We start from the raw sequence: 26,959 nt of genomic DNA on the forward strand, positions 1-26,959 counted from the left end.
AGACAGGCTGAGAGCTGAGGGAGGGGGCAGGAGGGTGGAGACACTGATGGACTGCTTCCTCTCCACCTCATCACAGTGACACAGTGGTTAGCACTGCTGCCTCACAGCGCCAGGGACCCGGGTTCGATTCCCAGCTCGGGTCACTGTCCGTGTGGCGTTTGCACATTCTCCCCGTGTCTGCGTGGGTTTCCCCCGGGTGCTCCGGTTTCCTCCCACAGTCCAAAGACGTGCTGGTTGCTGCATTGGCCGTGCGAAACTCTCCCTCAGTGTTACCCGACCAGGCACCGGGGGGAGAGAGAGGCAACTCGGGAATTTTTAGAGTAACTTCGTTGCAGTGTGAATGTAGGCCAACTTGTGACACTAATAAATAAACTTTAAACCCACCAGCGATGTGGGGATTTCCTCCATCGTTGTGGCCGCTCCTGTTCCTCAGTACCGTGATTGTGTCGGCAGTGATGGGGACCTCGCGCTGACTGTGTCCATGCTGGAAGCCACCTTGTCTTTTCAGTTGATGGATGCCCTGAGCCAGGGATTAGATGGGGTTCGGCTGCAGATTTAGGTGTTGGTCTGTGCCCCTCGTGGGCTGATCGGCACAGGTCTGTGTGCCCCCTCCTCCCTCCCTCCTGGCTGGTCGGCACGTGTCCATTCCTTCCCCTAGGCTGGCTTGTGCCCTCCTGGCTGGTTGGCGCAGGCTCGTGCCCTCCTGGCTCTTCCCCCCCCCCCCCCCCTCCCCCGGCCTACACTGGTTCCAGCTCCCCTAACGTGTCGGTGTGCAGTGTTGTTGTTGCAGCGCATGAGTTCACGTGGTCTTTTCCCTCTCCCAGGTTTCTATGGCCGTGAACCTGGAGCTGGATGTACGGGAGGCTGTGTTGCTGAGTGGAATTTCCCGCGGAAGGAGTCTCTCCGTGTGGGAGGAGGCGCTGGAGCAACACCAGGAGCTGGCGTGGCCGGGTAACCTGCGGAGAGACTCCGAGGGAGGGGGCAGCGAGGCAGGGGGCTTCTCTGAAGCAGCAGGACCTGGGGGAGATAATGTCCGGGGTGAATTTCCCAGGCAGCAAGGCCTGGAAGGGGTAGGGGCGTGCTGCTGCTCCCGGAGGAAGGACTTTTCCTCGACAGCCGAGGTGCAACGCCATGAGGTGACCCACACTGACCGGACTTGTGGCAGACGCCCCTCCCGGCTGTGGCTGCTCCGAAAGGCAAACAAACGCAGCGGCCGTGGGAGTGCCAAGGCCGCGGTCTCGGCGTTCCCGAGTGACACGGAACAGGGATCGCGCACGCAGGCGCAACACAGGAGGACCTTAAACCACCTGTCTGCATCCTTCATGTCTCCCGAGTGCAGCAACGAGGTTAGCCGGCAGCCACGCCAGCCTGTCCACGGCGTCCAGCGCCACGGCTGCATGTGTTCCAGCCAGAACTCCCAGCCCCTGTCTCACCTGCAGGACAAGGAGCCGGCCCCAGTCAAGAAGAAGCCGCGTGGCTGTGCAGAATGTAACCAGCCCTTGTCCCTGGCGAAGGAGCTTTATCATCGCAGCAGGATCAAGCCCTACACCCAGCGGGTTCCCTCCGACCGGCTGCGCCAGGAGATGCGCAGCGCGTCGGAACGCCACCCCAGCTCGGCTTGCAGATCACCCAGAGGCCTGGAGAGAGGCAGCAGGGGGCACAGCCCAGAGCGGAGGCCTTTCACCCCTGGCAAAGCTCTCAACCAGGCCCACAGCCTCCAGACGTACAAGTGCTCCCTCCCCAAGGTCCAAGGGCTGCACCAGGGACCAGGCCGGGGGACGGACCAAGTGTCAAATGGGGTGTCAGTTCGGAAAAGAGACGGGGGGTCAGATGGGGGACCAGACTGGCTGATAGACCAGGGGGTGAACAGGGGACCAGAGAGGGTGACGGATCAGGGTGCAGACAGGGGTCTTAATGGGGTGACAGACCAGGGTGCTGACGGGGTGACGGACCAGCTTGCGGACGGGGGACCAGGCAGGGCAGGAGGCCTGGGGGTGAACAGGAGACTTGATGGAGTGACGGATCAGGGTGCAGACGGGGGACTTGATGGGGTGACGGACCAGGGTGCAGACGGGGGACTTGATGGGGTGACGGACCGGCTTGCATTCGGGGGACCAGGCAGGGTGAGGGGCCAGGGTGCAGACGGGGGACTTGATGGGATGACGGACCAGGGTGCAGGCGGGGGACTTGATGGGGTGACGGACCGGCTTGCATTCGGGGGACCAGGCAGGGTGAGGGGCCTGGGTGCAGACGGGGGACTTGATGGGATGACGGACCAGGGTGCAGGCGGGGGACTTGATGGGGTGACGGACCGGCTTGCATTCGGGGGACCAGGCAGGGTGAGGGGCCAGGGTGCAGACGGGGGACTTGATGGGGTGACGGACCAGGGGTCAGATGGGGGACTGGAATGGGAGACGGATCAGAGGTCAGGCAGGGGACTGAAACGGGGGACGGACCGGGGGTCAGATGGGGAAGCAGATGGTGGGGTGGTCCACTCCCAGAACTGCCCTGAGTGCGTGGTGGTGTTTGATGAGCAGCAGCTCACTTGCCAGCGGGGGGAGCGTCTGTTCGAGTGTGCCGATTGCGGGAAAGCCTTCACTCGACTGCGGGGGCTACAGGACCACCAGCGGATCCACACGGGGGAGCGACCTTTCATCTGTATCGACTGTGGCAAGACGTTCACGCGAATGTCAGCGCTGAGGGTTCATCTGCAGGTCCACGGCGGCGACAGGCCCTACCAGTGCAGCCTGTGCGGCATGAAGTTCGCCTTTGGCTCCCGCCTGCGCCGTCACATGCGGACTCACACGGGCGAGCGGCCGTACATCTGCTCCGAGTGCGGCGTGGCCTTTGCTCAGTCCTCCAACCTCAAGGACCACCAGCGCAGTCACTCGGGGGAGAAGCCCCACGTGTGCCGTGAGTGTGGCCGTGCTTTTGTCTCCTCCTCCACGCTGGTCAAACACCTGCGCACGCACACCGGCGAGAAGCCCTACCGGTGTGACCTGTGCAGCAAATCCTTCACCCAATCCTCCACCCTGAAAAGACACAAGTGCCCCGTGGCCCAGGGGCAAGCCGGGGCGGGCAGAAGCGGGCAGATTCGGGCAGCAGACGGGGTGGCAGAGGAGATCCTTTGTATCTGTGAGTGTGGCAAGCCCTACGTGAAGCGGGACTGCGGCGAGCCACACCACTGTCCACATACAACCCAGCGGGACTACAAGGGCAAGCACGTGTTGTGAGGCTATCGGATGCCAAGGTGGACTGCACTCGCTGGCGCTTTGTGCCAGCTTGACTGATAGGTGTTGGTGCGGGCACGGTGGGAGTTTATAATCAAATCTGGTCACCACAAATAGCGCACAGGATTCCCATCGAGAGGAGGGATTGTTCCCACGTGGCTCCTTAAGGCTCAGCCACCATGCACAGGGCACTGTGTGAACTGCCAGTGCCACTGGGCATTGTTGTAAAGGGCACGGCCGATCCAGCATCTAAGTCAACACCAGGAGCCCTCTGTCTCTCCTCCCAGTTACTGAAATCTCTTGCTCGCAAAGCTCCAGCTGTAAGTTAGGAAATCAGCCACTTGTTGTGCCCCTGGACGCCGGTCCCTCTGCTGTCACAGTTTGAGATGGATCGCAGGCTGGTGTGAGGGGCACTGGCTGTCGGATCCCGAGCAGCTGGTGCCCTCGAGGGTCACTCACTGGGGAGGAAACCTGGGAGCCCTGACTGTGTGGCAACCAGTAACTGACATCAGGCCAGTATCCTGAAAGGGGAGCGGGCTCAGTGAGGGGCTACGCTCCTGCTCTGGTGAGGGGACACAGAGTACACACTAGTGTATCGAGGAGACGGGGTGAGGGGTGTGTACACACTCATGTATCGAGGGGACAGTGTGAGGGGTGTGTATGCATAGCGTATCGAGGGAACAGTGTGAGGGGTGTGTACACACTAGGTTATCGAGAGGACTGTGAGGGGTGTGTACAAACTAGTATATCGAGGGGACAGGGTGAGGGCTGTACATGTTAGTATATCAAGGGAACAGTGTGAGGGGTGTGTACACACTAGGTTATCGAGGAGACAGTGTGGGGGTGTGTACACACTAGTGTACCGGGGGGACAGTGTGGGGGGTGTGTACACACTAGTGTACCGGGGGGACAGTGTGGGGGTGTGTACACACTAGTGTACCGGGGGGGACAGTGTGGGGGGTGTGTATACACTAGTGTACCGGGGGGACAGTGTGGGGGGTGTGTACACACTAGTGTACCGGGGGGGACAGTGTGAGGGGTGTGTATACACTAGTGTACCGGGGGGGACAGTGTGGGGGGTGTGTACACACTAGTGTACCGGGGGGGACAGTGTGAGGGGTGTGTACACACTAGTGTACCGGGGGGACAGTGTGGGGATGTACACACTAGGTTATCGAGGAGACAATGTGAGGGGTGTGTACACACTAGGTTATCGAGGAGACAGTGTGGGGGTGTGTACACACTAGTGTACCGGGGGGACAGTGTGGGGGGTGTGTACACACTAGTGTACCGGGGGGGACAGTGTGAGGGGTGTGTACACACTAGTGTACCGGGGGGACAGTGTGGGGGGTGTGTACACACTAGTGTACCGGGGGGACAGTGTGGGGGTGTGTACACACTAGTGTACCGGGGGGGACAGTGTGGGGATGTACACACTAGGTTATCGAGGAGACAATGTGAGGGGTGTGTACACACTAGGTTATCGAGGAGACAGTGTGGGGGTGTGTACACACTAGTGTACCGGGGGGGACAGTGTGGGGGTGTGTACACACTAGGTTATGGAGGAGACAGTGTGGGGATGTACACACTAGTGTACCGGGGGGACAGTGTGAGGGGTGTGTACACACTAGGTTATGGAGGAGACAGTGTGGGGATGTACGCATTAGTGTATTAAGGGGACAGTGTGAGGGGTGTGTACACACTAGTGTACCGGGGGGGGACAGTGTGGGGGTGTGTACACACTAGTGTACCGGGGGGGGACAGTGTGGGGATGTACACACTAGGTTATGGAGGAGACAGTGTGGGGATGTACACACTAGTGTATCGAGGGGACAGTGGGAGGGGTGTGTACGCATTAGTGTATCAAGGGGACAGTGTGAGGGTGTGTACACAGTGTATAGACACTGTAGAAGTGAGAGACTACATGCCAGGACATGGAATTGTAATGTGGTTCTTTAGCATCACATTTGAGGCTCCCAATGTTGGATCACATCAACGTGAATTAATTTCTTTTAATCTCTTTCCATGAAAATTAAGAGTGATATTTACTTGGTGGGAATTAAAGGTTAATCGTTACACGGCACTTTAGTCATAAGTGACTAACATAAACATCGCTGCTCTAGATGAAGCAGTTTGAGTGGTTTAGCTGGTGATAGATAATGCTTTGCATTCCGAAACAGCCTTTATGTTTATTACTGCCATCCAACATCGCAGACAAATGATTCTGAATGTTATTGCAACCTATCATTTTTACCATGAGATTAAAAGGCAGCAGAATTGTCTTAATTCTGCGCAAGTTAAAGTTTAAGAGATGACTTTACTGACAAAACCAGCAATAAAAAGTCACACTCCTACACTTCAGTCTACTTTGCTTCAGTGGGTAGGTGAAATGAAGGACATTTATTTTGTTTGTATGCAGGTTGGCACAGTGGTTAGCACTGCTGCTTTACAGCGCCAGGGACCCGGGTTCGATTCTCGACTCGGGTCACTGTCTGCGTGGAGTCTGCACGTTCTCCCCGTGTCTGCGTGGGTTTCCTCCGGGTGCTCCGGTTTCCTCCCACTTGAAAGACGACGTGCTGGTTAGGGGTGCATTGACTCGAACAGGCATCGGAATGTGGCGACGAGGGGAACTTCACAGTAACTTCATTGCAGTGTTAATGTAAAGCCTTACTTGTGACTAATAAACTTTAAAATGGTGTTGAGCATTTGACTGCAGACGTTTGGGAGCCTGGGGGGGCTATTTGTTCCGGAAAAGCTGAGTCTTTGTTCAGGCTGCTTTTATTTTGAGGCAAATTGTTTTCAGCTCCAGAGGTTGCTGAGGCCAGCATTAGAGCCATGGAATCCCTACGGTGCAGAAGGAGACCATCCAGCCCATCGAATCTACATCAACTATCTGACAGAGCATCTTGCCCAGGCCCCCACACCTCCACCTTATCCCCATAACCCCACATTTAGCATGGCCAATCCAGCTAACTTTTTAAAATTCATTTGTGGGACATGGGCATCGCTGGCTGGGCCAGCTTTAACTGCCCATCCCTAGTTGCCCCTTGAAAAGATGGTGGTGAGCTGCCTTCTTGAATCGCTGCTGTGGGTTGACCCACAATGCCGTTAGGGAGGGAATTCCAGGTTTTTGACCCAGCGGCTGTGAATGAACGGCGCAATATTTCCAAGTCAGGATGGTGAGTGGCTTGGAGGGGAACTTGCAGGTGGTGGTGTCCCCATGTATCTGTTGCCCTTGTCCTTCCAGATGGAAGCGGTCATGGGTTTGGAAGGTGCTGTCTAAGGATCTTTGGTGAATTTCTGCAGTGCATCTTGTAGATACTACACACTGCTGCTACTCAGCGTCGGTGGTGGAGGGAGTGGATGTTTGTGGATGGGTTGCCAATCATAGAAACAGAAAAACTACAGCACAAAACAGGCCCTTCGGCCCCACAAGTTGTGCCGAACACATATCTTTACCTTTTAGGCCTACCTATAACCCTCCATCCTATTAAGTCCCATGTACTCATCCAGGAGTCCCTTAAAAGACCCTATTGAGTTTGCCTCCACCACTGACGGCAGCCGATTCCACTCGCCCACCACCCTCTGTGTGAAAAACTTCCCCCTAACATTTCCCCTGTACCTCAATCAAGCGAGGCTGCTTTGTCCTGGATAATGTCAAACTTCTTGAGTGTTGTTTGAGCTGCACCCATCCAGGCAAGTATTCCATCACACTCCTGACTTGTGTCTTGTAGATGGTGGACAGGCTTTGGGAAGTCAGGGGGTGAGTTACTCGCCGCAGTATTCCCAGCCTCTGACCTGCTCTTGTAGCCACTGTGTTTGTGGTGCGTCCAGTTGAGTTTCTGGTCAATGGTAACCCCAAGGATGTTGACAGTGGGGGATTCAGTGATAGCTACACCATTGAATGTCAAGGGGCGATGGTTAGAGTGTCTCTTATTGGTGATAGTCATTGCCTGGCATTTGTGTGGCGCTAGGGATATGGGCTAAGCGCAGGCAATTGGGACTCGCTTAGTCGCTAAAAAAGAAGAGCACGGCCTGGACAAGTGGGGCGAAGGGCCTGTTTCCATGCTGAAATAAAAAAACAAATGTTATTTGCCACTTGTCAGCCCAAGCCTGGATATTGTCCAGGTCTTGCTGCATTTGAACATGGACTGCTTCAGTATCTGAGGAGTCGCGAATGGTGCTGAACATTGTGCAATCATCGGCGAACATCCCCACCTGCACAGCTTTGGACACTAAGGGGCAATTTAACATGGTCAATCCACCTAACCCGCACATCTTTGGACACTAAGGGGCAATTTAACATGGTCAATCCACCTAACCCGCACATCTTTGGACACTAAGGGGCAATTTAACATGGTCAATCCACCTAACCTGCACATCTTTGGACTGTGGAAGGAAATTGGAGCACCCAGAGGAAACCCATGCCTATAAAATAATGAGCGGCAAAGATAAGGTAGATAATCAACATCTTTTCCCGAAGGTTAGGGGAGTCTAAAACTAGAGGGCATAGGTTTAAGGTGAGAGGAGAGAAATACAAAAGGGTCCAGAGGGGCAATTTTTTCACACAGAGGGTGGTGAGTGTCTGGAACAAGCTGCCAGCTGTAGTAGTAGAGGCGGGTACAATTTTGTCTTTTATGTGGGTAAGATGCGTATCGAGGGATATGGGCCAAACGTAGGCAATTGGGAATAGCTTAGTGGTTAGAAACTGGGTGGCATGGACAAGTTGGGCCAAAGGGCCTGTTTCCATGCTGTAAACCTATGACTTTATAACTCTTGATTCTGTTCATCAAATATCTCAATCAGACTTAAATAGATTCAATGGCTCAGCCCCCACTGCTGTCTGGGGAATTCTAAAGACTAACAACCCTCAGAGAAGAATTTTTTCCCCTCTGACCCCCCCGATTTAAATAGAGGACCTCTTATTTTTAAACTGTGCCCCCTAGTTCTAGATTCCCCACAGGGGGAATGTCCTCTCAGAATCTACCCTACCAAGCCCCCTCAAAATCTTCCTTGCTTCAATAAGATTCTCATTCTTCTGACTAGTATTGGCCTGACCTGCTCAACCTTTCAACTGTAAACAACTTTGATCCTCTTATCTAAGAAAAGATATACTGGCATTGGAGGCAGTCCATAGAAACTAGGAGTAGGCCATTCGGCCCTTCAAGCCTGCTCCACCATTCATTTTAATTATGGCTGATCATAAAATTCAGTATCCTTCTCTTACTCCTGATCCCTTTAGCCCCAAGAGCTATATCCAATTTCTTCTTTAAATCACACAATGTTTTGGCCTCAGCTACTTTCTGTGGGAGTGAATTCACATTCGCCATCCTCTGGGTGAAGAAATTTCTCCTCAACCTTAACCTCGAACTATGATCCCTAGTTCTGGGCTCCCCCATCATTATGAACATCCTTTCTGAATCTACCCTGTCTACCCTGTGGGTTTCCTCTGGGTGCTCCGGTTTCCTCTGGGTGCTCCGGTTTCCTCCGGGTGCTCCGGTTTCCTCCGGGTGCTCCAGTTTCCTCCCACAGTCCAGAGATGTGAGGGTTAGGTTGATTGGCCATGTTAAAAATTGCCCTTAGTGTCCTGAGATGCATAGGTTAGAGGGTAAATATGTAGGGATATGGAGGTAGGGTCTGGGTGGGATTGTGGTCGGTGCAGACTTGATGGGCCGAATGGCCTCTTTCTGTACTGTAGTGATTCTATGATTCTATAACCCTGTTAGAATTTTATAAATTTCTATGAGATCCCCTCTCACTGTTTTAAACTCCAGTGAATATAATCCTAACTGACTTTCCTCATATGACAGACCTGCCATCCGAGGAATCAGCCTGATAAACCTTCACTGTACTCACTCTATAGCAAGGACGCCCTTCCCCAGATAAGGACACCAAAACTGCACACACTACTCCAAGTGTGGCCTCACCAACGTCCTATACAATTGCAGTGAAACATCCCTATCCCTATACTCAAATCCTCTCGCTATGAAGGCTAACATACCATTTGCCTTCTTTACTGCCTGCTATACCTGCACGCTTATTTTCAGCGACTGATGCACTTTCCAGGGAAGATTCACTAGGTGATTCCGGATATGGAGGGATTTTTCTGATGAGGGGTTGAGTAGGGCTTGTACTCGGAATTTGGAAGATTGAGAGATGACCTTATTGAGACATATCGGATTCTCAGGAGGCTTGAGAGGGTAGGGGCTGAAAGGTTATTTCCTCATGTAGGAGAGTCTCGGACCAGAGGGCATAATCGCAGAGTAAGGGAGTCACCCATTTAAGACACAGAGATGAGGAGGAATTTCTTAGAAGGTAGTGAATCTGTGGAATTCTTTACCGCAGAAGGCTGTAGAGGTTGGGTCGTTAAGTATGTTCAAGGCTGAGACAGACAGACATTTTTAATCAGTAAGAGAATCCAAGGTTATGGGGATTAAGCAGAGAGGTGGAGTTGAGGATTAGCACATCAGACCAGTCATGATCTCATTGAATGGTGGAGCAGACTCGATGGGCATTAAGGCCTGCTTCTATGTCTTCTGGTCTTTCTTTGTAAGACAATCCTTTCATCTAAGGGGTCTGCCTAGTGAAACTTTCTAAACCATTTCCAAAACAAGTATATCCTTCTTCAGGGAAGGAGACCAAACCTTTACACAGTCTTCACAGTGAGGTGTCAACAATACCCCACACAGCGTTAGCAAGAATTCCATGCTTTTTATATTCCACCGCCTCCCCCACCCGCCCCCTCGCCAATAAAGGCCAACACTCCATTTGCCTTCCTAATCCCTTGCTGTTATCCGTGTGCTAACTGCGTGTGACTTGTCTACAAGGACACCCGCGTCCTCTGGATCACTGCCTTGGGTGACTGTCTGTGCAGAGTTTGCACGTTCTCCCCGTGTGTGTGTGGGTTTCCTCCGGGTGCTCTGCTTTCCTCCCACAGTCCAAAGATGTGCTGATTAGGTGGATTGGCCATGCTAAATTGCTCCTTAGTTTCCAAAGATGTGTAGGTTAGGTGGATTGGCCATGGTGAATGGGGGGGAACAGGAGGTCATGGGTATGATAGTCTATCAGAGTGTCACTACAGAATCATAGAATCCTTACGGTGCAGAAGGCGGGGCCATTTGGCCCATCGAGTCTGCACCGCCAACAATCCCAACTAGGTCCTATCCCCGTAACCCCATTTATTTACCCTGCTAATCTCCCTGACACAAAGGGGCAATTTAGCATGGCCAATCCACCAAACCCGCACATCTTTGGAATGTGGGAGGAAACTGGAGCACTCGGAGGAAACGTATGCAGATACAGGGAGAAGATGCAGACTCCACACAGGTAGTCAGCAAAGGCTGGAATTGAACCCGGGTGCCTGGCGCTGTGAGGCAGCAGTGCTAACCACTGTGCCACCGTGCTGCCTTAATGGACCAAATGGACTCTTCTGCACTGTAGGGATTCTTATTTTCAATTCCTTGTACTGTGGCATTCTACAATTTCTAGGGTATCCTCCTGTTCTGTTCTTCCTGCAAAAGTGGATAACTTCACATTATACTCCTCCTGCCATTTTTTTTGCCCGCTTATCTATATCACTTATATAGGGGTGACACAGTGGTTAGCACTGCTGCCTCACAGCACCAGGGACCCAGGTTCGATTCTTGTCTTGGGTCACTGTCTGTGTGAAGTCTGTATGTTCTCCCCGTGTCTGCGTGGATTTCCTCCGGTTTCCTCCCACAGTGTGAAGGACGTGCTGGTTAGGTGCATTGTTTATTTATTTATTTATTAGTCACAAGTAAGGCTTACATTAACACTGCAATGAAGTTACTGTGAAATGCCCCTAGTCGCCACATTCCGGTGCCTGTCCGGGTCAACTTATCCAGGTTGAAGTCAGATGGACTTCAACCCGGATAAGTGTGTGGTGATCCATTTTGGCAGATCCAATGGGATGAAACAGCAGTATAATATGAAGGGTACCATTCTTAGCAGTGTAGAGGATCAGAAGGACCTTGGGGTCCGGGTCCATAGGACTCTTAAATCGGCCTCGCAGGTGGAGGATGCGGTCAAGAAGGCATACGGCGTACTAGCCTTCATTAATCGAGGGATTGAGTTTAGGAGTCGGGAGATAATGCTGCAGCTTTATAGGACCCTGGTTAGACCCCACTTGGAGTACTGCGCGCAGTTCTGGTCACCTCATTACAGGAAAGATGTTGAAGCCATTGAAAGGGTGCAGAGGAGATTTACAAGGATGTTGCCTGGATTGGGGGGCATGCCTTATGAGGATAGGTTGAGGGAGCTTGGTCTCTTCTCCCTGGAGAGACGAAGGATGAGAGGTGACCTGATAGAGGTTTACAAGATGTTGAGAGGTCTGGATAGGGTAGACTCTCAGAGGCTATTTCCAAGGGCTGAAATGGTTGCTACGAGAGGACACAGGTTTAAGGTGCTGGGGGGGTAGGTACAGAGGAGATGTCAGGGGTAAGTTTTTCACTCAGAGGGTGGTGGGTGAGTGGAATCGGCTGACATCGGTGGTGGTGGAGGCAAACTCGTTGGGGTCTTTTAAGAGACTTCTGGATGAGTACATGGGATTTAATGGGATTGAGGGCTATAGATAGGCCTAGAGGTAGGGATATGATCAGCGCAACTTGTGGGCCGAAGGGCCTGTTTGTGCTGTGGCTTTCTATGTTCTATGTAATGCACCCTACCAGCATGTCTTTCAGATTGTGGGAGGAAACCGGGGCACCCGGAGGAAACCCATACAGACACGGGGAGAACGTGCAAACTCCACACAGATAATGACCCAAGCTGGGAATCGAACACGAGTCCCTGGCGTTGTGAGGCAGCAGTGCTAACCACTGTGCCACCTCATGCCAAATGGCTATGCTAAATTCACCTTCAGTGTACCTGAATAGGCACGGAATGTGGAGACTCGGAGATTTTCACAGTCACTTCATTGCAGTATTAATGTAAGTCGACTTGTTACAATAACTTTTTAAAATCTATCGATCTCTGCCTTGAAAATGTTCAAGGATTTATTATTGACACATGTATTAGTGTACAGTGAAAATTATTGTTTCTTGCACGCTATACAAAGCATGCCATACATAGAGAAGGAAAGGAGAGAGTACAGAATATAGTGTTACAGTAGGGTGAAGAGACATATCAACTTAAGGTCGATCCATTCAAAAGTATGATGGCAGCAGGGAAGAAGCTGTTCTTGAGTCGGTTGGTATGCAACCTCAGACTTCTGTATCTTTTTCCCGAAGGAAGAAGGTGGAAGAGAGACTGTCCGAGGTGCGTGGGGTCCTTGATTATGCTGGCTGCTTTTCCAAAGCAGCGGGACGTGTAGACAGAGTCAATGGGTAGGAGCCTGGTTTGCGTGATGGACCCTTTGTAGTATCTTGCGGTCTTGGTTAGAGCAGGAGCCTTACCAAGCTGTGATACAACCTGAAAGGATGCTTTCTATGGTGCATCTGTAAAAGTTGGTGAGAATCATGCCAAATTTCCTTAGTTTTCTGAGAAAGTTGAGGCGTTGGTGGGCTTTCCTAACTATAGTGTCGGCATGGGGGGACCAGGACAGTTTGTTGGTAATCTGGGCATCTAAAAACTTGAAGCACACGACCATTTAAACTTCATCCTCATTGATGTAGATGGGGCACCAATGTGGTAAAAATTCCAAAGATTCACCACTCTCTGAGAGAATTTATTCTTCCTCAAATCTGACTTGAATAAGCACCCCCTTAATCTGCAACTATGTCCTCTGGTCCCACACTCTCCCATGAGTGGAAACATCCTCCCAACATTTACCCTGTCTAACCCTCTACGAATCTCATATGTTTCAATCATATCACCTCACAACACTCAGCAGCAAAAATATGCACAAGAGCAAACATTGCTTCCACGAATGCAAAGCGCGGGTGAGTGAAAACGCAAAAAAGGAATTCGCAAAAGGCGAACCTCGCCTGTGTGGCTACAATTGAGTAGGTCCCTTTATCCGAGTTCGGGGAAACAAAGGGACCTTGGCGTGTTTATCCACAGATCTCTGAAGGTGGAAGGGCCTGCGAGTAGGGTGGTGGAAAAGGCAGATGGGACACTTGCCTTTAAGCTGTTGTTATTCAAATGCCTAGTTTAAAATAAAACCATGAGACATAGGAGCAGAATTAGGCCAGTCAGCCCATCGAGTCCACCAATCAATCATGGCTGATTCTTTTTCTCATCCCCATTCTCCTGCCTTTTCCCCATAACCCCTGATCCCCTTATTAATCAAGAACCTATCTCTGTCTTAAAGACACTCAATGACCTGGCCTCCACAGCCTTCTGCAGCAAAGAGTTCCACAGATTCACCACTCTCTGGCTGAAGAAATTCCTCCTCATCTCTGTTTTAATGGATCGTCCCTTTAGCCTGAGGTTGTGCCCTCTGGTTCTAGTTTTTCCTGCCAGTGGAAACATCCTCTGCACGTCCACTCTATCCAGGCCTTGCAGTATCCTGTAAGTTTCAATAAGATTCTCCCCCCATCTTTCTAAACTCCAACAAATACAGACCCAGGGTCCTCAACCGTTCCTCAAACAACAAGCTCTTCATTCCAGGGATCATTCTTGTGAACCTCCTCTGGATCCTTTCCAAGGCCAGCACATCCTTCCTTAGATACGGGGCCCAAAACTGCTCACAATACTCCAAATGGGGTCTGACCAGAGCCTTATCCAGCCTCAGAAGTACATCCCTGCTCTTGTATTCCAGCCCTCTCGACATGAACGCTAACATTGCATTTGCCTTCCTAACTGCATTGCATTTGCCTTCCTAAACTCCTGGAATGATTGGTTAAAATTCGAATACAGCCTGTTGTCTTGGCAACACTACTGCCTGGCCTCTTGACACAATGTTTCAGTCTGTGTACTGCATATACACTTGCATCTCTGTTTTTTAAATTCTAAGTACAGAAAAAAACTACCTTTGTAACAGACAATTTTACAAACAACAACTTCACAACAGTATGGGTTCAATGGATGGGAGGGCATCCTGCTGTGCTGCTTTCGCACTGAGTGCATCTTCAAGAACCCTAAAGATGCCCGAAGATAAAGCAACCCACTTTAATAGCAATCCATTCGCCACCTTAAATATTCACCAGCACACACTGACAACATATACAAGGTGCCCAGATACAACCACAAATCCTCTTTGGCAAACCCACAAAGTCCACCACTGAGAATGTTTAAATGTTTATTTATTACTGTCACATGTAGGCTTACAATAACACTGCAATGAAGTACCTGTGAAAATTCCCTAGTCCCCACACTCCGGCACCTGTTCGGGTACACTGAGGGAAAATTTAGCACGGCCAATGCACCTAACCTGCACGTCTTTTGGATTGTGGGAGGAAACCAGAGCACCCGGAGGAAACCCATGCAGACACGGGGAGAATAAGCCTACTTGTGACACTAATAAATAAACTTTAAACTTTAAAACTTTTTAAACCATTTAGAACTGAGGTGAGAAGATATTTCTTCATCCAGAGGGTGAATGTGTGGAATTCCATACCACAGAAAGTAGTTGAGGCCAATACTTTGCATTGTTGCAATTGTGTAGGGTGTTGGTGAGACCACATCTGGAGTATTGTGTCCAGTTTTGGTCTCCTTATTTGAGGAGGGATGTGGTGGCATTGGAGGGAGTTCGGAGGAGCTTCACCAGATTGATTCCGGGGATGAAAGGGTTGTCGTATGAGGAGAGATTAAACAGTTTGGGGATTGTACTCACTGGAGTTCAGAAGGATGAGAGGGGATCTGATCAAGGTACGTAAAATTTTAAAAGGGATTGATTAAGTAAATGTAAACCAAATGTTTTCTCTTGTGGCATCATCTCGAACAAGAGTTCACAGGTATGGGTTGAGAGGCGGTAGATTTAAAACTGAGATGAGGAGGAACTACTTCTCGCAGAGGGCGGTGAATTTGTGGAACTCGCTGCCCCATAGCACGGTGGAGTCTGAATCATTGAATGGATTCAAGAAGGAGACAGATATATTTCTAATAAAAATGGGACAGAGGGATATGGGGAACAGGTGGGGAGGTGGATTTGAGACCAGGGAGAGATCAGCCATGATCTGATTGAATAGCGGAGCAGCTTGAAGGGCTGAATTTGATAACTTCTGCTCCTAAGTTCCTATAATTTCAAGAAGTAATTGTATATAGCCAAAAGGGCTAAAGGGAGGCAACAGTGCTAACCACTGGGTCTTAGAAATCTTAGAAACCCTACAGCACAGAAAGAGGCCATTTGGCCCATCGAGTCTGCACCGACCACAATCCACCCAGGCCCTACCCCCATATCCCTACATATTTACCCACAAATCCCTCTAGCCTACGCATCCCGGGACACTAAGGGCAATTTTAGCATGGCCAATCAACCTAACCCGCACATCTTTGGACTGTGGGAGGAAACCGGAGCACCCGGAGGAAACCCATGCAGACACGCGGAGAATGTGCAAACTCCACACAGTGACCCAAGCCAGGAATCGAACCCAGGTCCCTGGAGCTGTGAAGCAGCAGTGCTAACCACTGTGCTACCGTGCCGCCCTTGTCACCTTGAGAAGGGCTAGGGCAGCAGATGCATGGGAACACCACCAACTCCTCCCGAGTTTCTCACTGTGTTAGGGTTGCCAACCCTCCAGGACTCTGCTGGAGATGACAGGAATTATACTTCCCGGATACTGCAGTGTGCAAACCAGAGGGAAAAAGATCACGGGAGCATTTTTAAACTACCCAGTGTTTTATCTCATTTTCATTGAACTTGTAAGACCATAAGACCATAAGACATAGGAGCGGAAGTAAGGCCATTCGGCCCATCGAGTCCACTCCACCATTCAATCATGGTTGATTTCAACTCCATTTACCCGCTCTCTCCCCATAGCCCTTAATTCCTCGAGAAATCAAGAATTTATCAATTTCTGTCTTGAAGACGCTCAACGTCTCGGCCTCCACAGCCCTCTGTGGCAATGAATTCCACAGACCCACCACTCTCTGGCTGAAGAAATTTCTCCTCATCTCTGTTCTAAAGTGACTGCCTTTTATTCTAAGGCTGTGCCCCCGCGTCCTAGTCTCCCCTGTTAATGGAAACAACTTCCCTACGTCCATCCTATCTAAGCCGTTCATTATCTTGTAAGTTTCTATCAGATCTCCCCTCAACCTCCTAAACTCCAATGAATATAATCCCACGATCCTCAGACGTTCATCGTATGTCAGGCCTACCATTCCTGGGATCATCCGTGTGAATCTCCGCTGGACCCGCTCCAGTGCCAGTATGTCCTTCCTGAGGTGTGGGGCCCAAAATTGCTCACAGTACTCCAAATGGGGCCTAACCAGTGCTTTATAAAGTACATCAGAATAAATACACCCTCAGAAGTACATCCCTGCTTTTGTATTCCAAGCCTCTTGAGATAAATGACAACATTACATTTGCTTTCTTAATTACGGACTCAACCTGCAAGTTTACCTTTAGAGAATCCTGGACTAGGACTCCCAAGTCCCTTTGCACTTTAGCATTATGAATTTTGTCACCGTTTAGAAAATAGTCCATGCCTCTATTCTTTTTTCCAAAGTGTACGACCTCGCACTTGCCCACGTTGAATTTCATCAGCTACTTCTTGGACCACTCTCCTAAACTGTCTAAATCTTTCTGCAGCCTCCCCACCTCCTCAATACTACCTGCCCCTCCACCTATCTTTGTATCATCGGCAAACTTGGCCAGAATGCTCCCAGTCCTGTTTATTTGTTGGAGAAATATTGGTAGTGCAGTATATGAAGAGAAACTAAATTGGTTAGGATTATATTCACTGGAGTTTAGAAGAGTGAGGGGGAAGAGGGGAATCAGGATATTGAATTCGATGATCAAAATGAATGGCAGAACAGGCTCGATGGGCCGAATGGCCTACTTCGGCCTCTAATTTCTAATGACTGGAAGACTGCAGGCCAATTCTGGAGGGATTTGCAAGTCTATGCCTTTGAAAGAAGTGTGAAATGATTCAGGGGTTGTCAGCACTGACTCTGGGCACCAGCTTCTGAAGGAGCTCCATCCATCAATCTGGCTCCATCTTCCATCACCTCAACTTCTTCCCATTGACCAAGATGGCGGCGCTTCCAGTGCGTAGGTCTCTTTGCCAAGGTGATGGCATATCCGGTGGTAAGGTCCCTTTTGTTTTGTTTTTTTTAGTTTTCCCATTTTATTTCGCAACTACTGTACATAAAGGCACAGTACCACAACAGATCAATGCACAAGATCTTCTCATGACCAGCATCCGAGGTGCCTCTAAACTGATGGTTGCCATGATCGCGGCGCTTCTGGTGGTTCGGTTCCTTCACCAAGATGGAACGCTTCCAGTAGTTGGGTCCCTTTACCAAGATGGCGACACTGAGCGGTGGCTGCCCCTTACAAAGATGGCGGCCGTTACCTCACCAAGATGACGCGCCAGTGGCTCTTATTGGTCGACCTGCTGTTTATGTCGTTCGTCACTGCTGGGACCGCGCGTGCGCGGAGCTAGCTGGCGGAGGCAAGATGGCGGCGAACGGGATGGAGGTGGAACCGGCGGGTGAGTGAGAAACAGAGAGGGAGGGAGAGAGAAATAGAGGGAGGGAGTGGGAGGAAGAGGGAGTGGGAGGAAGAGGGAGGGAGTGGGAGGAAGAGGGAGGGAGTGGGAGGAAGAGGGAGGGAGTGGGAGGAAGAGGGAGGGAGTGAGAGGGAGGGAGAGGAATGGTGAAGGTGAGAGGTTACCCCCTCTCCTCCCCTGTCACCCCCTCTCCTCCCCTGTCACCCCCTGGCTAGGGGGTAAAGGTTTGAAGTGATTGGTAGATGTGAGGGAAGGTGTGGGGAATAAACTTCCACCCACAGGGTGGCAGGGGTCTGTCAGGCCCTCCCTGGAAAGGGTAGTAAAGGCCAACCCCCTCTTCTCCATTGAGAAGGTGTGTGGATGTGCACCTCAGCTGCCCTAACCTGCAGGACCGAGCACTGGAAAGTGGGATCAGGCTGGGTGGCTCGGTTTACGGTCAGAGCAGTCACATTGGACTGAGTGGCCTCTTTCTACAGCATAAACTTTCTGTTTCTACGATGAGTGATAATGCAGTGGGAGGCGATGGCCTAGTAGTATTATGGCTAGAGTATTAATCCAGAAACTCAGCTAATGTTCCGGGGACCTGAGTTCGAATCTTGCCACGGCCAATAGTAGAATTGTAAATTCAATAAATAAAAGAAATTTGGAATTAATCTCCTGATGGCCATTGTCGATTGTCGGAAAAACCCAGATGATTCACTAATGTCTTTTAGGGAATGAAATTCTTACCCGGTCTGGCCTACGTGTGACTCCAGAGCCACAGCAATGTGGTTGACTCCCAACTGCCCTCAGGCAACTAAGGATGGGCAATAAATGTTGGCCAGCCAGCAACGTCCATGTCCCACAAACAAATATGGAAAAAAAGGAGATGCCGTTGCATGGCTGTGATTGTATGGTCAATAATGGAAGGGCATTGGGTGAGAATGGTGTGATCAGTTGTGCCATGTATTGCAGAGTGCTTTGGGAGGAGATGGTCATAGAGGTTTACAGCATGGAAACAGGCCCTTTGGCCCAACTTGTCCATGCGCCCCTTTTTTTAACCCCTAAGCTAGTCCCAATTGCCTGCGTTTGCCCCCTGTCCCTCTGTACCCATCTTATCTTGGGGCGGCACAGTAGCACAGTGGTTAGCACTGCTGCTTCACAGCTCCAGGGTCCCGGGTTCGATTCCCGGCTCGGGTCACTGTCTGTGTGGAGTTTGCACATTCTCCTCGTGTCTGCGTGGGTTTCCTCCGGGTGCTCCGGTTTCCTCCCACAGTCCAAAGATGTGCAGGTTAGGTTGATTGGCCATGCTAAAATTGCCCCTTAATGTCCTGGGATGCGTAGGTTAGAGGGATTAGTGGGTAAATATGTGAGGGTAGGGCCTGGGTGGGATTGTGGTCAGTGCAGACTCGATGGGCCGAATGGCCTCCTTCTGCACTGTAGGGTTTCTATGTTATCCTTGTAACTGTCTAAACGCTTTTTAAAAGACAAAATTGTACCCGCCTCTACTGCTCCGCTGGCAGCTTGTTCCAGACACTCACCACCCTCTGTGTGAAAAAATTGCCCCTCTGGACCCTTTTGTATCTCTCCCTGTGCTAGAAGTGGCTTAAATGCTAAGCCCCAGGCAGATGAAAAGCCTATGGAGTCATCTGACACGCAGCACATGCTCAGTGTTCTGCGAGAGGTACAAGGAAATGTTAGCATGCACTGAACGTAGACGGTGAAGGAGTCCATCAGGGCCATAAACATTGCGATCACCCTCTTTTCAGAAGGGATACTGATTATGCTTTCTGATTCATATTCCGTGACCTCATCTTCAAGCTCAGGTGCCAGAGTCAAGGCAAGAGAAGTATGGAGCACCTGGAGTCACAACCAGGTCTTGGTTCCCCCCAGAAAAGCAGGGAGAAAGCCGCCTATGAGAGCACCAACTCAACTGTACACAACTCTGGTGCGGCCGCACTTGGAGTACTGTGGCAGTTCTGGTCCCCACATTACAGGAAGGATGTGGAGGCTTTGGAGAGGGTGCAGAGGAGGTTTACCAGGATGTTGCCTGGTATGGAGGGGAGATCCTATGAGGAGAGGCTGAGGGATTTGGGATTGTTTTCGCTGGAAAGGCGGCGGCTAAGAGGGGATCTTATTGAAACATATAAGATGATTAGAGGTTTAGATAGGGTGGATAGTGATAGCCTTTTTCCTCTGATGGAGAAATCCAGCACGAGGGGGCATGGCTTTAAATTGAGGGGGGGTAGTTATAGAACCGATGTCAGGGGTAGGTTCTTTACCCAGAGGGTGGTGAGGGATTGGAATGCCCTGCCAGCATCAGTAGTAAATGCGCCTAGTTTGGGGGCGTTTAAGAGATCCGTAGATAGGTTCATGGACGAAAAGAAATTGGTTTAGGTTGGAGGGTCACAGTTTTTTTTTTTTGTTTTTTTTTTAACTGGTCGGTGCAACATCGTGGGCCGAAGGGCCTGTTCTGCGCTGTAATGTTCTATGTTCTATGTTCTAACTCGAGAGCGCTACAACTGCTGGGTATAAATCTAGTTGCCAGATGGTCATAGCAGAGATGTTAAGTAAACATCTAAACTTGGAAGGCATGAGGCAAGCACTCAATTTCCAGGTAGACGAAGTCTGTGCAAACTTGGAGGATGTCAACAACTTAGATCTCATGATACAGTCAATACGGTGGGCTTGTTTATCTTGCACAGGATGTTAGTAGAGGTGCTAGTTAAATTCAAGGGAAAGATTGACAGGCTGAGGTCTACCCTCTTTTGAAAAACAAAGGCTGAAGGAGGTGACCTAATAAGTCTTTAATATGCTGAAAGGTTTTGGTAATGGATAGAGATAGAATGTTAGTTCTATGGCAATCATAGAATCCCTACAGTGCAGAAGGAAACCATTCGGCCCATCGAGTCTAGCCCATCGAGTCGATGCATTTACCCTAGCTAGTCCCGCTGACACTAAGGGGCAATTGAGCGTAACCAATCCACCTAAACACGAGGTCTCACAAGTAAGGCTTACATTAACACTGCAATGAATTTGCTGTGAAATTTCTTTGTGAAATTGCCTGTGATGCCAGCCTGGGTTAAGGAGACTGTAACAGGCACTCGGCAGCAGAGATGTAGCAGGTTCTGAAGATGCCACTCACCTCTCCCATGCCCGCCGCTGATGAGCGCTTCGGAAGTTTGAGAGCAGTTTGGGCTCATCGCCCAGTGCTTGCTGTTTGGTGGAATTGATCCTGGGGGTCTAGGGCTGTCCTGTCTGTGCCTCCACACTGTGTAGTCTTAGATCATAGAATCATCATAGAAACCCTACAGTACAGAAAGAGGCCATTCGGCCCATCGAGTCTGCACCGACCACAATCCCACCCAGGCCCCACCCCCATATCCCTACATATTTACCCACTAATCCCTCTAACCTACGCATCTCAGGACACTAAGGGCAATTTTAGCATGGCCAATCAACCTAACCCGCACATCTTTGGACTGTGGGAGGAAACCGGAGCACCTGGAGGAAACCCACGCAGACACGAGGAGAATGTGCAAACTCCACACAGACAGTGACCCAAGCCGGGAATCGAACCCGGGTCCCTGGAGCTGTGAAGCAGCAGTGCTTGTATTGGTACTCGGAGGAGGGGGAACTCCCAACTCCAAATTGGACTCCGACTCGCAATTTGCAGCTGCTACCTTATAAAGCTCAGTGTCAAATTTGCTAATGCTCCTGTGAAGCTTTAAATAAAATGGCTGCATCAGTGTAAGTAAAGTCACCATAGACCTAGATGACCATAGACTGCTCTCCACTTTTGAAGATGTCGTGCTTAAAAATCCTGATGGGGCTGGACAGGCTGGATGCGGGAAGAATGTACCCCATGTTGGGAAGTCCAGAACCACAGATCACTGACTGAGATGAGGAAGAACTTCTTCACTCAGAGTTGTGAGCCTGTGGAATTCTCTACCACAGAAAGCTGTGGAGGCCAGTTCATTCGATACGTTGAAGAGGGAGCTGGACGTGGCCCTTGTGGCTAAAGGGGTATGGAGAGAAAGCGGGAGTGGGATACCGGAAGTGCTTGATCAGCCTTGATAATATTGAATGGTGGTGCAGGCTCGAAGGGCCGAATGGCCTCCTCCTGCACCTATTTTCTATGTGATTTAAACTTAGAATCACCACACCTCAGGCGTGGGGCAAGGTTGGGAAGGTGGGTCCTTCATGAATAACCTCTGGTATGGGAACTGAATCTGCGCTGTTGGTGTTGCTCTGCATCAATAACCAGCCGTCCAGCCAACTGAGTTAAATGTCATGTATTATTGTCGGGCAATCTATGGTAAAATACTTGTCGGGGTTTGTGAAGAAAGGCTGTGTGTTTACGGACGACTCAATGCTGTGAATTCTGCTGTGTTGTGTTCTCTGTCCCTGCAGCAACGCCGAGTGTGATGGCTTCTGGAGTGACGGGGAGCGTCTCTGTGGCATTGCATCCGCTGGTTATACTCAACATCTCTGATCACTGGATCCGGATGCGTTCCCAGGAGGGACGACCTGTGCAAGGTGCGTGGAACGTGCATGAATTATAGAATCCCGACAGTGCAGAAGGAGGCCATTCAGCCCATCGGGTCTTCGACTCTCTGACAGAGTATCTTGCCCAAGCCCTCTGCCCCCACCCTATCCCGGTAATCCCATGCATTTGCCATGGCTACTCCACCTAACCTGCCCATCTTTGGAGGGAATGAATATTTGTGGATAGGGCTGGCTTTGTCCTGGATGGTGTCGAGCTTCTAAAGTTTATTTATTGTTGTCACTGCAATGAAGTTACTGTGAAAATCACCTCGTCGCCACACTCCGGCACCTGTTCGGGTACACCTGAGGGGAAAATTTAACATGGCCAATGAACCTAACCACGTCTTTCGGACTGTGGGAGGAAACCGGAGCACCTGGAGGAAACCCACGCAGACACGGGGAGAACGTGCAGACTCCCCACAGACAGTGACCCAAGGCTGGGTCCCTGGCACTGTGAGGCAGCAGTTCTAACCACTGTGCCACCATGCTGCCCACGGTGTCCACCTTCTGTGTCGACATACCCCTGATTCCTCAGCTCTCTTACCCCAATTAGATACTTCGTATGCAATGTGTGGCTTCCTTATATTGCCTAGAAAAAAAAACAAAGAACAGTACAGCACAGGAACGGGCCCTCGGGCCCTCCAAACCTGCGCCGATCATGATTCCTGCCTAAACTAAAACCGTATGCACTTAGAGTCCATATCCTTCCATTCCCATTCTATTCATGTATTTGTCTCGATGCCCCTTAAATGCTGCTATCGTACCCGCTCCCACCACCTCCCCGGGCAGCGTGTTCCAGACATTCACCACCCTCTGTGGGGGGGAAAAAAAACTTGCCTCGAAAATCTCCTGAACTTTTCCCCACGCACCTTAAACCTATGTCCCCGAGTACTTGACGTTTCTACCCTAGGAAAGAGCATCTGACTATCCACTCTGTCCATGCCACTCATAATCTTGTAAACCTCTATCAGGTCACCCTTCAACCTCTGTGGTTCCAGTGAGAACAAACCAAGTTTCTCCAACCTCTCCTCGTAGCTAATGCCCTCCATACCAGAGCAACATCCTGGTAAATCTCTTCTGTACCCTCTCCAAAGCCTCCACATCCTTCTAGTAGTGTGGTGACCTGAGTTGAACACTATATTCTAAATGAGGCCTAGCTAAGGTTCTGTGTAGCTGCAGCTGTACTCGATGCCCCGACCGATGAAGGCAAGCATGCTGTATGTCTTCTTGACTCCTTTATTCACCTGTGTTGCCGCTTTCAATGATGGGTGGACATGTACATCCTGATCTCTCTGCCTGTCAATGCTCCTAAGGGTTCTACCATTTACCTACATGCATCGGACCTTCCAAAATGCATTACCTCACATTTGTCCAGATTAAACTCCATCTGCCATCTCTCTGCCCAAGTCTCCAACCGATCTATATCTTGCTGTCTCCTCTGACAATCCTCTTCACTATCCGCAACTCCACTTTCCTCGACTGAAATTCATTTATTTTTGGCATGCATATTCTGCAACTTTATTCACCTTTCCCTGTGTTTTGGTATCATCAACGTCTGTTCGCGCCCTCTATAAATTTGGTGTCATCCAACTTTTAGAAATTGTACTTCTGACTGCCGATTCCAGATTGTTTCTGTAAATGGTGACCAATCGCGGCACCAAAGCAAAATACCTTGGTTGCTGGAAATCTCAACTCAAAATGGAAAATGCTGGAAATATTTAGCAGATCAGACGGTGAGGTGGGGGTGGATTCAGTAATGTTGACGTCATTGAAGGTCAAGGGGAGGTAGTCATAGATGGTCACAGCATGGGAACAGGCCCTTCGGCCCAACTTGTCCATGCTGCCCTTTTTTTTAAAACCCCTAAGCTAATCCCAATTGCCCGCATTTTACCCATATCCCTCTATACCCATCGTACCCATGTAACTGTCTAAATGCTTTTTAAAAGATAAAATTGTACTCGCCTCTACTACTACCTCTGGCAGCTTGTTCAGACACACTCCACCTTCTGTGTGAAAAAATTGCCCCTCTCACCTTAAACCTATGCCCTCTCAGTTTTAGACTCCCCTACCTTTGCGTAAAGATACTGACTATCTAGCTGATCTGTGCCCCTCATTATTTTATAGACCTCAGAACTCTCCCTTGTTGGAGGTTGTCTTTGCCTAGTGCTTGGGTAGCGTGATTTCCGCTACCCACCCTAAGCCTGGATGTTGCCCTGCTCGAGCTGAACAGGGTCAAAGGCTGCTTCGTCAGCTGAGGAATCGCCAATGGCCTGACCTTGTGATGGAGGGAAGGTCATTCATTGATGAAGCGGCTGTAATGCACTACCCTGAGGAACTCGCCCAGTGATTTATTGACCCGCCCCCCCATCTGACTTGGGTTCCTCCATAGTTTATTTACTTAACCTTCATTTATTAGTCACAAGTAGGCCTACATTCACACTGCAATGAAGTTACTGTGAAAATTCCCCAGTTGCCACACTCCGGCACCTGTTCAGGTACACTGAGGGAGAATTTAGCATGGCCAATTCACCTAACCAACACGTCTTTTGGACTGAGAGAGGAAACCGGAGGACCCGGAGGAAATCCTCCGGGTCCTCCGGTTTCCCCCCACAGTCCTCAGACACGGGAAGAACATGCGAACTACACACAGACAGTGACCCAAGCCGGGAATCGAACCCGGCTCCCTGACCCAGCAGTGCTAACCACTGTGCCACCGGGCTGCCCAATGAGGGGCGATACCAAGGGTCACTCCTCATTTCTGGAATTCAAACCTTTCCGTGTTTTTTGGGCCAAGGTTTGCAAGTGACAGAAATTAAACTGAGCGTCAGAGCGCAGGTTGTCGGGCGTGTAAGTGCCGCTTGTTAGCAATGTCGACGATGCCTTCCAAATTCTTTTCCCTCTATTGAACCAGGTTCAGTCCCTGTTTTGATGCTAGTGATTAGAGTGGGGGAAACAGCAAGCCAGCTGTTACAGCAGGTGATTCTGCTGCTGCCCGTGGCCCAGATACCTTCAAAGGGTGTTTAGCACAGCTGCCTCACAACACCAGAGACCAGGGTTCGATTCCCAGCTCGGGTCACTGTCTGTGTGGAGTTTGCACATTCTCCCCCGTGTCTGCGTGGGTTTCCTCCGGGTGCTCCGGTTTCCTCCCACAGTCCAAAGATGTGCGGGTTAGGTTGATTGGCCATGCTAAATTGACCCCAGTTTCAGAGGGATCAGCAGGGTAAATATGCAGGGTTACGGGGATAGAACATATAGAACATTACAGCGCAGTACAGGCCCTTCGGCCCTCGATGTTGCGCCGACCAGTGAAACCAATCTAAAGCCCCTCTAACCTACACTATTCCAATATCATCCATATGTTTATCCAATGACCCTTTAAATGCCCTTAATGTTGACGAGGCCACTACTGCTGCAGGCAGGGCATTCCACGCCCTTACTACTCTGAGTGAAGAACCTACCTCTGACATCTGTCCTATATCTCTCACCCCTCAATTTAAAGCTATGTCCCCTCGTGCTAGCCAACACCATCCGAGGAAAAAGGATAGGGTGGGGTTATTGTCGGTACAGGCTCAGTGGGCCAGCTGGCAGCCTCCTGTACATGATGTGGAGATGTCGGCGTTGGATTGGGGTAAACACAGTAAGATGTTTAACAACACCAGGTTAAAGTCCAACAGGTTTATTTGGTAGCAAAAGTCACACAAGCTTTCGGAGCCTTAAGCCCCTTCTTCAGGTGAGTGGGAATTCAGGTGAGTGGGAGCGGCCTTCACGACACACGACGGTGCAGAGTCGCTGAGCAGAAACTGAGAGCCAAGTTCCGCACGCATGAGGACGGCCTCAACCGGGATATCGGGTTCATGTCACACTATTTGTAACCCCCACAGCTTGCCTGGACCTGCAGAGTCTCACTGGCTGTCCTGTCTGGAGACAATACACATCTTTTTAGCCTGTCTTGATGCTCTCTCCACTCACATTGTTTGTATCTTAAAGACTTGATTAGCTGTAAGTATTCGCATTCCAACCATTATTCTGTAAATTGAGTTTGTGTCTTTATAAGCTCTGTTTGTGAACAGAATTCCCACTCACCTGAAGAAGGGGCTTAAGGCTCCGAAAGCTTGTGTGGCTTTTGCTACCAAATAAACCTGTTGGGCTTTAACCTGGTGTTGTTAAACTTCTTACTCCTTCTGTCCTGCAGGGATTCTCTGACAATGCCCCCCTTCCGAGCTGCTGGATCAGTTTTGAGTCCATCACTTTTAGCACGGTGCCAGGATGGAGAATTCTTTTTAAAAAATCATCCATGGGATGTCGCTGGCTGGGCCACCATTTATTGCCCATCGCTGAGGACATTTAAGATTCAACCACATTGTGGTGGGTCTGAAGTCACATCAAGAGAGCAGATGTTCATGAACCACAGGGGTTTTTACAACAATCTACAGTGGTTTTGTGGTCCTCATCAAACTTCTAATTCCAGATTTTATTTTTTGAATTGAAATTTCACCATCTGCCACGGTGGGATTCGAACCTGGTGCCCAGCTCGTTACCCTGGGTCTCTGGATGACTAGCGCCATGACAGTGCTGCGAGGTCGCCACCTCCCTCAATGTGTCCTCTGTGCAGATGATGAAAATAGATTCTTG

General features: G+C 50.3%; 2 protein-coding genes across 2 annotated transcripts in view; both read left to right on the forward strand.

Moving 5' to 3' along the window:
* Nucleotides 1–829: 829 nt before the first annotated feature.
* Nucleotides 830–4,005, forward strand: LOC144481760 (uncharacterized). Its single transcript, XM_078200910.1, has 3 exons — nucleotides 830–1,745; nucleotides 1,883–1,890; nucleotides 2,057–4,005. The coding sequence occupies exons 1-3, from the start codon at nucleotides 831–833 to the stop codon at nucleotides 3,231–3,233; spliced, it is 2,100 nt and encodes a 699-aa protein (XP_078057036.1). The 5' UTR covers nucleotide 830; the 3' UTR covers nucleotides 3,234–4,005.
* A 13,677-nt stretch (nucleotides 4,006–17,682) lies between these two features.
* Nucleotides 17,683–26,959, forward strand: part of cops6 (COP9 signalosome subunit 6) — a 49,657-nt gene continuing 40,380 nt past the window's right edge. Inside the window, exons 1-2 of the mRNA XM_078200893.1 lie at nucleotides 17,683–17,782; nucleotides 22,193–22,318. Coding sequence (XP_078057019.1) covers nucleotides 17,749–17,782; nucleotides 22,193–22,318 — 160 coding nt within the window. The 5' untranslated portion in view covers nucleotides 17,683–17,748. The remainder of the gene's footprint in view (nucleotides 17,783–22,192; nucleotides 22,319–26,959) is intronic.

The sequence above is a fragment of the Mustelus asterias genome, chromosome 31 (genome assembly GCF_964213995.1).
Source record: "Mustelus asterias chromosome 31, sMusAst1.hap1.1, whole genome shotgun sequence".
Classification (NCBI taxonomy): Eukaryota; Metazoa; Chordata; class Chondrichthyes; order Carcharhiniformes; family Triakidae; genus Mustelus; species Mustelus asterias.